General features: G+C 41.7%; 1 protein-coding gene across 1 annotated transcript in view; it reads right to left on the bottom strand.

The window, feature by feature from the left end:
* Positions 1-12,924, bottom strand: part of ANO1 (anoctamin 1) — a 187,448-nt gene that overhangs the window by 88,028 nt on the left and 86,496 nt on the right. The window contains exons 7-8 of the mRNA XM_030200739.1: positions 12,869-12,924; positions 11,655-11,696 (exon numbers count right to left, since the gene is read on the bottom strand). Coding sequence (XP_030056599.1) covers positions 11,655-11,696; positions 12,869-12,924 — 98 coding nt within the window. The remainder of the gene's footprint in view (positions 1-11,654; positions 11,697-12,868) is intronic.

Genomic DNA, 12,924 nt, shown 5'->3' with positions numbered 1-12,924 from the left:
CGTTGAAGCCTTTTGCTCAGTGTGTGGCAAAGAAAGCGAAGAAAGCAAATAGAATGTTAGGTATTATTAAGTGGCTAGAGATTTTCCGCTTGGAGAAAAGACAGCTGAGGGGAGATATGATGGAGATCTATAAAATAATGAGTGCAGTGGATCGGGTAGACGTGAATCGCTTGTTTACTCTTTCCAAAAATACTAGGACTAGGGGGCATGCAATGAAGCTACAAAGTAGTAAATTTAAAACAAATCAGAGAAAATATTTCTTCACTCAATGTGTAATTAAACTCTGGAATTCATTGCCATAGAATGTAGTAAAACAGTTAGCTTAGCAGAGTTTAAAAAAGGTTTGTCTGGCTTCCTAAAAGTTCATAGACCATTATTAAAAGAGACTTGGGGAAAAATCCACTTCTTATTTCTAGGATAAGCAGCATAAAATGTATTGTACTTTTTTTATTTATTTAATTTATTTATTTGTGGCATTTATATCCCGCTCTTTCCCGCTCGATAGCAGGATTGGCCACTGTTGGAAACAGGATACTGGGCAACACATTTGTACTTATGTATGTACTTAAATGAGGCAATGTGAGGTTATTGAAAAGTAGGCCAGTATTTATGGCTGCTTGCCCTTAGTTCAATCCCTCATTCAATTCCAGGCATTGGTGGAATCAGGAGAGGGTTACAGCACATCTAAAAGGGAAAACTAAATGTCATGCATATTATTGAATCCCAAGAGGCAGAACAGCTCCTCCTGGAAGACAGGTGCTTCCCAGCCCAAGGTCACTGGTTTGAGACTGGCTCCTGCCTGGCAGCTACTAACAATACTAGAAAAAAAGAAAACAAATCTGATTGGAGGAGTAGCTTAATGGTTACAATGGTGGGCTGAGAGCCAGGAAAGTCTAGTTCAGATCTCAGACAAGTCACTTAACCCTCCATTGCCTCAGGTAGAAATCTAGAGGTAGATAGTCAAAGGGGTTTATGTGGGCAGGAGAACCTCATATCCGCTTAAACTCCACTCAGCAGGTCAGGGGAAGGTATTCAGTGGTACTTAACCAGACAGACAGGCAGTCCATGGGTGGAGTCAGACAGGGGCATAGCCAGAAGTGCATTTTGGGCACGGAGCTCAAAGGTGGACTAAGGGGACCAGCTATTCTCTCACTTCCCCTCCCCCCCGGCAACCGCAACTGAGGTATACCTTTGCTGGCGGGGAAGCCAACCCCCGCCAGCCGAAGATGTCTCCTCCATGCGTCCCGCTTGTGTTTCCAGAGCAGTACTCAAGTCAGCAGTGCACTTCAGCCACCGATGTCAGCCCTCCCGTGCATGCTTAGTTTAGTCGCTGAACTGAGCATGCGGAAGATAGCTGGAATCGGAGGCCAAAGTGCGCCTGCTGACATAAGTACTGCTTGGACACCACAGGTGGGACTCACGGAGACCTCTTCAGGTGGAGGGGCTTGGCATCCCTGCCAGCCATTAAAGCGGAAGGGGCCTGAGCCAAAGGTCAGGGGGCCCAGGCCCCCCATGGCTATGGCACTGGAGTAATGGTAAACCCAAAAGATATGTGGGTTCCAGTAATATTCAGTGGTGGTGCCCCCATACCTAACCAGACAGGACCACTGAAAAAGCAGTCATATCTTGCCCAGTTAGGTATGTGTGTGCCAACACTGAATACTAGCCAGCACCTGCATATCTTGCGGGTCTTCCGAGGATCTGGATATTCAAAGCTGGTACCTGGACATGACCCAGCATTGAATATCTGGGTTTCATTCAGCCCGTAACTGCCAAGTCTTTTCATCTGGAGTGTGCTCGTTCTTCAGCTTACTCTTATTTTATGACATGGTTGTGGAATAAGGTTCCTCCCTCTGTGAGTTCCATGAATGATTTTTCAGGATTTCGTAAGGCTGTTAAAACTTCCTTGTTTAAATTTAGCAGTTTGATGAGTTGTAATGGAAAACGTCAGGCTGGAACTATTAATTAACTTTATATTGTTTCATTTTATGTTGCATTATGAATGTAATTCTGTAACCTGTTCTGGGCGCAGTCGGAAAGACGGGCTGAATATCTGCTTAGATTGTGAGCCCTCTGGGGACAGGAAAATGCCTAATGTATGCTGCCTTGAGCTACTACTGAAGCAAAAAGGCATTAAAACAAAGCTGAAAGTGTATTATCCAGGTCTGAACTGGGGCCAGCCAGCCTATGATTTAAAAAGCATTATTCACCTTCCCCAATAAAAACGTGGCCTTTGAGATCTGTATTTTTTTAAACACAGGATACAATCAACATTATTTGCTGAATGTGAAAAATATGTTTTTTGCTGGAAATGATTCTAATTCCTAAACTTGGGTGACTTGATCCCTTATTGAATTAATTCCTAATGCACACAAGAATAAATATGTTTGAAGGGCTGTGATGTAACCTCAAATTAAATGCTTAACTTAAAAGTGAATTCCATTGTAGGTTAAAATAAGTATGGACAGATATATGAACGAGATCATCTGGACACTATCCATGGAATTGCATTCACAAAGCTGAAGCCCTCAGACTATCTCAGTTAAACTAAAATAGAATCATGCAAGAGCCAAAGGTAATTCAGACATTACGAGTTTAACTAATTACTGGCAGATGCATAGTTTAACAAGCTAATGTCAGTATATGTCTTATAATGGTGATAGTTACAGTAGCTTGAACTAGAAAATAGATCTCTTTCTCAGTTTGACTAGATAATATTGAACATCTGTATATCACTGTCCTAGTACATAAGCAGGACAAAAGGGAAATATTCACAACACAAAATTTTCCAGGTAACATCAACCATCACAAATAGCAAAAACTGCACCTTTTAGAGCTGCCTCTAATATTTCCAATACTTATCTTTTTCTTTTAAATTTTTATTTATGAAATTTGCAAAAATAAAAAATAAAATAAAATAAATAAAATGAAGGAGTTCCATAACAACAGTTCATACTGGGTCAGACCAATGGTCCATCTAGCTCAGTAGTATCCTGTTTCCAAACAGTGGCCAATCCAGGTCACAAGTACCTGGCAGAAAGCCAATTAGTAGCAACATTCCATGCTACCAATCCCAGGGCAAGCAGTGGCTTCCTCATGTCTGTCTCAATAGCAAACTATGGACTTTTCTTCCAGGAACTTGTCCAAACCTTTTTTAAAACTCAGATACACTAACCGCTGTTACCACATCCTCCGGCAAAGAGTTCCAGAGCTAAAATTCAAGAGAGAAAACAATTCTCATCACACATATGCACTATCTAATGCTCTTATAAGGGCAAGGGAGAGGATCTCAGAGAAGAACCCAGATGTTTCATATTAGCCAAGAACTTGCATAAATTAGTTGGGTTCATACAAGATCTATATCACATTCTTGTCTGTAATGACACACCTGCATAGAAAATGAAGCCAGAACAATGCACCCAGCTGTGAAGCACTAAGCCTTAAGAAACGGAACCTCTTCCTCTTGGTCTGAGTCATCTTGGTCACGTCAGGGAAAATCCTCCCCCACAAGTTCTAAAAAAAGGAGTATCTCTGTGATGAAGGAAAAGCCTAAGGAGGTAACGCCTATCCCAGTCCAAGATAAAGTTCACAATTAATCTTGCCATTACCGGTGCTTTATGTTTAGAGCTTTCAAGGAATTCTGCCGTACAAAGAAGATCAAAAGATTCTTGAATTTGAAAAGATCAAATATCACCTCCTCCCTCTTCTTAAAGGGTGAGAGATAGAAAACTTTAGATACCTTGAGGGGCATAATCGAAAGGGGCACCCAAGTTTTCCTGAGGACGTCCTCACAGGACATCTCGGCAAACGGGCGGGGCAACCTGGATTATCGAAACAAAATGGGCGTCCATCTTTTGTTTCGATAATACGGTCTGGGATGCTCAAATCGCAAAATTTAGGTCGACTTTAGATAGTCGTCCTTAGAGATAGTCGTCCCCAATTTTCGGCGATAATGGAAACCGAGGACGCCCATCTCAGAAACGGCCAAATTCAAGCCATTTGGTCATGAGAGGAGCCAGCATTCGCAGTGCACTGGTTCCTCTGACATGCCAGGACACCAACCGGGCACCCTAGGGGGCACTGCAGTGGACTTCAGAAATTGCTCCCAGGTGCATAGCTCCTTTACCTTGTGTGCTGAGCCCCCCAACCCTCACAAACCCACTATCATAGCCCTAGGGGGTGAAGGGGGGCACCTACATGTGGGTACAGTGGGTGTCTGGTGGGTTTTGAAGGGCACACATTTACCACCACAAGTGTAACAGGTAGAGGGGGATGGGCCTGGGCCCACCTGCCTGAAATGCACTGCACCCACTAAAACTGCTCCAGGGACCTGCATACTGCTGTCATGGAGCTGGGTATGACATTTGAGGCTGGCAAAAAATATTTAAAAAGTTTTATTTTTAGGGTGGGAGGGGGTTAGTGACCACTGGGGGAGTAATGGGAGGTCATCCCCAATTCCCTCCAGTGGTCATCTGGTCAGTTCAGGCACCTTTTACAAGGCTTGATTGTAACAAAAAATGGATGAAGTAAAGTCGCCCAAGTGCTTGTCAGGGACACCCTTCTTTTTTCCATTATTGGTCAAGGATGCCCACGTGTTAGGCACGCCCCAGTCCTGCCTTTGCTACGCTTCCAACATGCCCCCATGAACTTTGGTCGTCCCCGCAACAGAAGGCAGTTGAGGGCGCCCAAAATCGGCTATCGATTATGCTGAATTGGGCTACCCTAGGAGAAGGATGCCCATCTCCTGATTTGTGTCGGAAGATGGGCGCCCTTCTCTTTCAAAAATAAGTCTGCATATGAACTTAATTTTCAGGAATGTTTAGCACTTTAGAAACATATTTTTTAAATATCTCCAATAGGTAAATACATTAAAAAGAAAAATTCACCTTATTCTGGAGAAATAAATGCCTGTTAATGAGAAAGGATTTTGTCTATGAATATATTTGTGAAGCAATTCTGCTTTATTCTCATTAGTTGCTACATATTCATCCTTGAGTCTGATAATGCAACTTTGGTGCATCTTCTTATTAGTAATGTATCTAAAATAAATAAGTCTTGTCCCCTCATTTTACTGTATTTGGTTACTTTTTCTTCCATTTCCATCTTTGCTTTCCTGACTACTCTACCATCTTCTCTTAGCTTTTCCAGATATTGTTGTCTGTCTTGCTCTTTCTGCGAACTCGTGTAATGGATCAGGCTAACCTTTTTTTCTTTACCTTTTCAGCTACTTCTTTTGAGAACCATAATGGCTTTCTTTTCCTCTTACTTTTATTTACTTTCCTTACAAAAAGGTTTGTTGCCTTTAAAATGTCTCCTTTCAGTTTTGCCCACCACTTTTCTGCTTCCCTCAAATGATCACAGCCTGCTAAGGACTCCTTGAGGTATTCCCCCATTACGAGAAAGTTAAATTTCCTAAAGTCTTGGATTCTCACTTTTGAATGAACCCTCTCTATGCTTGTCTTTATATTGAGCCGCACCATCTGGTGATCACTGGATACTATAACATCCATCTTCCCCTTTCTAAGCACGAGGTATGGCCCTGTCTCTTGTGGGTTCCATTACTAGTTGCTGGAAGAGTTCTTCCTGTAGAGAATTCACAATGTCCCTACTACTAGATGAAACCATAGCAGGGATGTCCCAATCAACATCTGGTATATTGAAATCACCTACCCAGGGCTGCTGTGAGACATGCAGGGGCTCAAGGCAGAAATTGGGGAGAGGGTCCCAATGTCCACTTTCAAACTATTCCTTGGCTACAAAATTTACACCCCGCACTATCTCAACATTTTAAGCAGTTTATATACACAATAATAAATAATACAATCATACAAAAACAATTAACATTACTATTAGCAGCTCAATGCCACAAAGTTCCTGTTAAATAAAATGAAACATTATGAGTATAAATTAGCATGCCTTAATCAGGAAAAGCCTACCTAAGGGCCCCTTTTTTCGAAGCTGTGGCAAAGGGGGCCTTCACTGGCGTTCTATATAGTGCAACTTGAGTTGTGTGTGCAATTCAGGTTGTATTCAATATTGCGCACACAGTTTAATTATTTTAACAAGCCAATTAGCGCTGATAATTGCCAACTAACAGGCAATTATTGACACTAATTGGCTTTAATTACAATTTGTGCACACAATTTGCTAAGTGTATTCTTTAAAGTGATGCATATAAACTCTAATGTGAGCTGCCAATAAGGGGGCATAGCCATGGGCGTGGAATGGTCAGATCATGGGCGTTACTAAAAACTATGCGCGCTGTTATCAAATACACCCGCTGTGTGCCTCTGTCGCTGGCATTTATACCAAGTTTTACTTGGCATAAATTCCCATGACTAGATTTAGTCGCATGGATGGGCCCTAGGCATAGTCTATAAACCATGCATCTAGAATACGTCTAGGCTTATTTTTTTCAGCCCTAATTTTTACAGTGCCATATATAGAATCTAGCCCTATGTGCCTAAATGTTGAGTGCATCCATGCCCTGCCCATGCACCTCCCCTGTGCATGGACCCTTGCATTTTGTACACTAATGCCCCTGTTTACTAAGCTGCGCTAGCGGCTTCCGTGCAGCAATGCTGACATAGCCCATTCAAAGCAAATAGGCTATGTCGACATTAGCACATGGCAGCCGATAGCGCAGCTTAGTAAACAGGGGGTAAGCAAGTTGTGCACTAAATTATAATACGAAATATGAAAATGCCAAACCCCTAAGAGAAAAACGTCATTGGCTCCCACTTAAAGAACGGATTACGTTCAAAATCTGCACTCTGGTACATAAAATCATACATGGTGAAGCCCCGGTCTACATGTCAGACCTTATAGACTTACCAACCAGGAATACTAAAAGATCATCACGTACATTCCTGAATCTCCATTACCCCAGCTGCAAAGGACTAAAATATAAACTAACATATGCATCCAGCTTCTCCTGCATAGGCGTGCAATTGTGGAATGCATTACCAAAAGCCACAAAAACAATACACGACATAACTAATTTCCGAAAATTACTAAAAACCAACCTGTTCAATAAAGCATACCATAATGATCCATCCTAAATACTAGACAACAAAACTCATACCAGAACTGGACTAAACGGAACTCTCTATTCTTGACTGCCTAAGTTACTCTGTCACGATTGAACCTTAATGCATTACCATTTTATTTCTCATCAAGAAAACTGAATTCTTTTTACTTGATTGCCTAATCTACTCTGTCATCTACAAACCTTAATGCAATATAAATCTGTATTTTTCCTTCTGGCGATCACCATTACGGAACAATGTAAGCCACATTGAGCCTGCAAATAGGTGGGAAAATGTGGGATACAACTGCAACAAAATAAATTAATAAATAAATATTGATTAGAACCCAACTGGCATTTATGCTCCTAACTGGAACAGACTTGCGCACAACAGTAAGTTTTCTACATCTTACCCACACATTAGGTGACCTATTACAGAATGAGAGGGTTATGTCCCAGGACAGAGAGAGGTTCCAGAAAAATTACCCTCTTGACTTTCCAGTTTGTGTACAGTGTTGTGTACATTTAGTAGCGCTACAGAAAAGATAAGTAGTAGTAGTAGTAACATTTTCCCACTGCTCTGAATATACAGAATGGACAGCTGCAATTGTTTGAAATGCGTCTTGGGGGGGGGGGGGCTTTAGCTGCAGGACAAGGTGGAAGAGAACCTTTACTGATTGGAGCCTTTCCTGATAAAAGGGGTTAGAGATGGATGGGGTGGATTCCAGTCACCAAGTAAACATTGTAGTACTGCATTCCAGAGCCAGGGAAGAATTCAACCACTTACTACTAAGCAAAGGTGTGCTCTGGTATTCCTGTTTGCTGGACTCTGGAGGGCCTTTCAAATGCTTATTATCTTTAAAAGAGCATGAGATTACACTAGGCAGAAATGATAAATGCTGATGTTTGCTCGAGGTGGAGCAGGCTGCAATGGACACTGTGTAATAGCATTTAAAAGCCCATTTGTTTAAGCAAGCTGTTTTGTAAATAGCAACCGTTGATCCTGGGGTACTAGGTGTATTGATTTCTTGCTATGTGGTTGGCCAGTTATGAGGTGAATTGTATAGCTCTTTATTTCTGGATAGGGGGATGATAAGGTCCCATTAGTTGTATTTGTATGCTATTTGAAGTACTCTGTGTATATTTTATTGTTACTCAATGACAATTGTAGATTGTTTAAAGAATAAAGAAATAATAAACACTAGCGCTTTGGGGTTTAGCCTTCCATGCAGGGTTCAGTATGCTTACTTCCAGATAGAAGCCGACTGAAATAGTTTTTTTCAGTTTTGGCCGAAACTGTCACCAAAACTATCTGAAAGTTTGTGGCCGAAACCGAAATTGTAGCTGAAACTGATCACCTGGTTTCGTCCACAGCCGAACAAAAACTCAAGTTTGGTTGTGTGAATGTGAACCAGTGAGGGCTGCTGGTGATTGTAAGAGTTTACAGTCTGATTCTCTCTGCTAAACTTACAGTAGCCAAGCCAGAATATAATAATTTAAATAATGAAAGACTATTTTACCTTCAAGCAAAATAGCCTCCACAGAAATAGATCGCAGTTAATGAAAACAGGAACTAAAAGCTGTGGTACTTTTACAGTGGCTGATTTTACACCACATTCGGAGTGACAGCTGACATCACAACTCCACAGAAAGGCTAATTCCTAAGAAGCTTATCATCCCAAATTTACAGATTTAAATTCCTACTAAAAGTTTGTATCAAAAATGTTTATTTGGAAGCACTCTACTTACCATATAAACTACTGTGCAAGATAGTAACTGCATTACTTGAAATCACAATTTAACCCCCCCCCCCCCACAAAGAGTAGCACCCCTCCCCCCCATAGGACTACCTACAATCCCTGGTGGTCTGGTGGTATAGTTAGGACAGGATCGATGCAACAGTCATGATATTGAGAGCAGATCCAGATTGAGCAGGAGTTACTGGGCATCACTCCTGCCCCAGCTACACCCCTTGTCCATCAGAGATTATAAAATAGGCCTGGGGGAAGGAGCCTGGAAGGAAGGACAACTCCTGTTTGGCAAGATGGGAGAGGGAAGGAGACAAATGGGACGAAGTGCAAGTTATTGGTTTCCACCAAAAAGCACATTGTCATTTGGCCACAACTGAAAACATGGTCGAAAATTAATATAACCTTTTGGCCAAAACCGAAACTGAGCAGAAAATGGATTTTGGGCTGGTTTCATCAGCACTGTAACTGAACCCGAACCCGAACCCAAAATTCAGTCTGCCTCTACTTCTAGGACTGACTTTAGAAGTGTATGGGGCTTGGGGTGATTCCTGTTAACTCCAGAAACTGAGGAGACATTTCCTATATCCAGTGCATTCATCCAACCATCATGGGCTCTGTTCCCTGAAAGTGACAAGTACTGCGCCAATGAGAAAACATGGGGCCAATGTACTAATGTGCATTAAAGCTATTGCAAGGATAAACAGACTGTTTTATTCATAACTTCTGCTCCTCCCTTTCCAGCTATTTCCCAAAAACCCATTTCCTTGTGAAATCTGCCATACAGATTCGGCCTCCTAGTGCCAAAATATAAATTTGCCAGATTGTCATGACGTTCACTAATTAAAGGGCCAAATCAATAGGCAGTGATAAAGGAAACAGGTGTGCAAAAGAGTGAAGGTTGTAAATTTCTGCACATTAATGACACAATATCGCACAAGACGTTCCTGTGGGATAGTCCTGACATTGGGTCATGAAACTGCAGGAAACTGAGAGCCACACTACTCAGGAAATCATAACAACTCCAGGCTGGCATTAAAGGCCCTTGAAAATCTTTTTTTCCATAGGCAAAATAAAATAAGGACTTTGTTAGCAAGTTACTTTCATTTCTTTCTTCGATTTGACTCCATGTGATAAATATGTTGCTACTCAACAATCCTTGGGAAGGATTTTTTTGGCAGTTCCTTGCTGATATCATATATCCTGCAGAAGTCTCCACTCCATCAGCCACCCTCCACCCTGTCAACTCCAGAGACATAAGGAAGAACTTCACTACCACATAAGACTGAAACATCAGGCACAAGGACTCTTAGGGCCCACTCAGTCTGCCCAATTTAATTTCTGCTGGAATACTACAGACCCTAGATGATCTATCCCAAATTTTCTTCAATTCCAGTTTTGTCACCACTACTTTGACTATGAAGCCTTTCTATGCATCTACTACCCTTTCTGTGAAGAAATGCCTGGAAAGTCACCCTCTCTTGTAAAGTTGCCAACCTATTCCAGATTCCCCTGATAGGGTTGATCTGCCGCCCGAAGCAGGGATAAGATGCTTTCTCCGCCCTGCCCCTGCCCGGTCTGACATCTTCTCCCTTCCTCCTCAACCCTTTTCCCCACGTTTATCTTATTTTTTTCTTTTCCAAAAGGCAGCAGTGGCAGCGATTCCCATAGGCTGTCCTACCACGGTGCCACAGGCACTGGCCTCTTTGCTGTACTGCGTCCTGCCTCTGAGGAAACAGGAAGTTACATCAAGACGCGGGCCACAGTAGAGAGAAGAGGCCAGTGGCAGGGCAGCCTATGGGAATCATTGCCACTGCCCCTGCCATTGCTGCCTTTTCGAAAAGAAAAAAATAAGGTAAACGTGGGGAAGAGGGTTGAGGAAGGAAGGGGAGAGTGACCTAATGGTAGTGTCGCCACTGCCCCCATTGCATGCAGGAACATGTAGTCTTGCATTTCTTAGGAATACAACTGGGCAAACCCAGGACTGGGTCAACCCTTTCAGGTGAATTTGGAGGTAGCTGGCGACCCCTAAGCTGATCTTAACATGGTAAATTAGGCAGCTTCTCTCATGACTTTTTTTTTCAACAGACTGATGCCGAGTGTTCTGTTTACACGAGATAAAATTGAAGTTCAGTCTCTGCTGTCTGTTTGCTCAAGTACGTCATGGTTCTGACTTTGCTTTGGGCATGCTGGAATGAACTATTATTTTCAGTTTTTATAAAAATATAAAAACTAAAACTGAAAACCGCATAAAGATGAACAAAGCCAGCTCTTCGAAGGTACGTTGTGAGCACTGAAGTGTGAGCTAGGAATTGTCATGAGATAAATATGCATGCAATGTAACCAGTGTTTGCATGTCTACCTCACATATACTCATTGGGCTAGGATTCAGTAAATGATGCTCAAACATTGGAGCTCAATGCTCTTCTATAATGGGCACTCAAAAATGAGCCCCCCCCCCCATATTGTAGAATAGCACTGAGTGCTGATTTTGGCACCCAAATTTGGGCAACCAGGATTTATGCCCGCTGAAACCAGATATAATTCATGGCTCCCAATTTGGACGCACATCCCTGGTATTCTATAACTGCGCACAAATTTTAGGAATGCCCCCGACCTGCTTATGTACCTCCCATGGCCACGCCCTCTTTCAGGTTGCATGCTATAGGATATGGGCGCACTTTCTTATGGAATAGTGCATAGCAAAATGTGTGCTGATCAGTGTCAATTAGAACCTAATTACTGGCACTAATTGGCTCCTTAGCCAATTTCATTGGATACACATTTTGGATTTCGCTATATATATAGACTCCAGGGGATTTTCTGAACACCCAACTGACTGGAGGTGGTTTGGGAACCACTACTCTGTAAAAACTTACCTTTCTGTCATTAAGGTCAACATTTTCACCTTCATAGTCACCCTACGGTTAAAAAAACAAAAGCTCTGTTATATCCTATAACTTTCAACTTTAAGTAGTTTACAAGGAATTTAAAATAAGTTTCTTTTTTAAATGAACAGTAACAGTAAAAGAATTCTAAAAATAGATCACCCATTTATTTTAAGATATTTGTCTTTGCTCTGTAGTTTACAATTATTAAAAAATGTCAATTATGATCGGATTGATGTTAAGAAAGGTGGGGCTTGAATGTACTGAACTGGACCGAATGAAAAATGATTGGCAAATTAGCAAGCAGGATATTTGACTGTTCAGGATTTCCCGGTGCAATATTCGCATGATCTAATTCGTTTTTCTTTTCACAGAAAACTTATAGAGTAGCTGATGACTCTCAGTCGATGAAATTTGAGCATGCAAGTTTACAGAATCCAAGGGAAAATGTTTGCAAGGCTCATATTTTTCTGCAGAATGAAACTGCTTTAACTTGGCATGTAGCTGTTACTTCTGTTCTGCCTTTTAAACTGGCATTAAATCCTCATGACTAACCCTTCTACACTGTCATGGACCTGGAAGTCAATTTCTCAAGTTGCATGTGCATTAAAATCCCTGGTTTACATCTGTGCATTGCAGAGGAATTCCTAATGGCTTCATTACCATTCATTTTCATATACGTGTGCCATGTGTATCATGCGAGATAACTGCCAAGGTTAACCCCTTTCTTTATCAGTAACGTGCACATAGAGCTCTCATTAACCGTGCAGCTCTGCACATGGTAGCTTTCTATTATATAGAGAAACTACAAAGATTCAAACTGGGATCCCAGCTGCTGGAGTTCAGAAATGGAAATAAGTATCCCTGTGATGGTGCCTGAATCATAGGAGGCAAAGGGTTAAAACAGAATAAAGGTCTGTTGAGCTGGTTTAAGAACAGAGGAACAAGGATTAGCAAGAGTTTAAACTGTTACTGAGAGGACAAGTAACTTGCCAGATGTGTTAAACAAGAAAAAGAGCTGGCATTTATGGCACCAAAATCGCTAAAGCTTATTCTAAACTGTTGTACTTTTCCAAACATTAAACCAAGCAGCTATAAATTTCAGCAGTAAAACACAGAGAATTCTTGGAACCAAGAACATGAAATCCTTTCTAGATATCTAGGTGCCAGATTATACAAATGTAAAATACTCAAAGATCACTTACATCATGCAGGGGGTAGGCAGCATTGTAAACTCCATTGGCAAGCAGGCTAGTGATCC

The sequence above is a fragment of the Microcaecilia unicolor genome, chromosome 4 (genome assembly GCF_901765095.1).
Source record: "Microcaecilia unicolor chromosome 4, aMicUni1.1, whole genome shotgun sequence".
In the NCBI taxonomy this organism is placed as follows: domain Eukaryota; kingdom Metazoa; phylum Chordata; class Amphibia; order Gymnophiona; family Siphonopidae; genus Microcaecilia; species Microcaecilia unicolor.
This window is presented reverse-complemented; position numbering and strand designations above follow the sequence as displayed.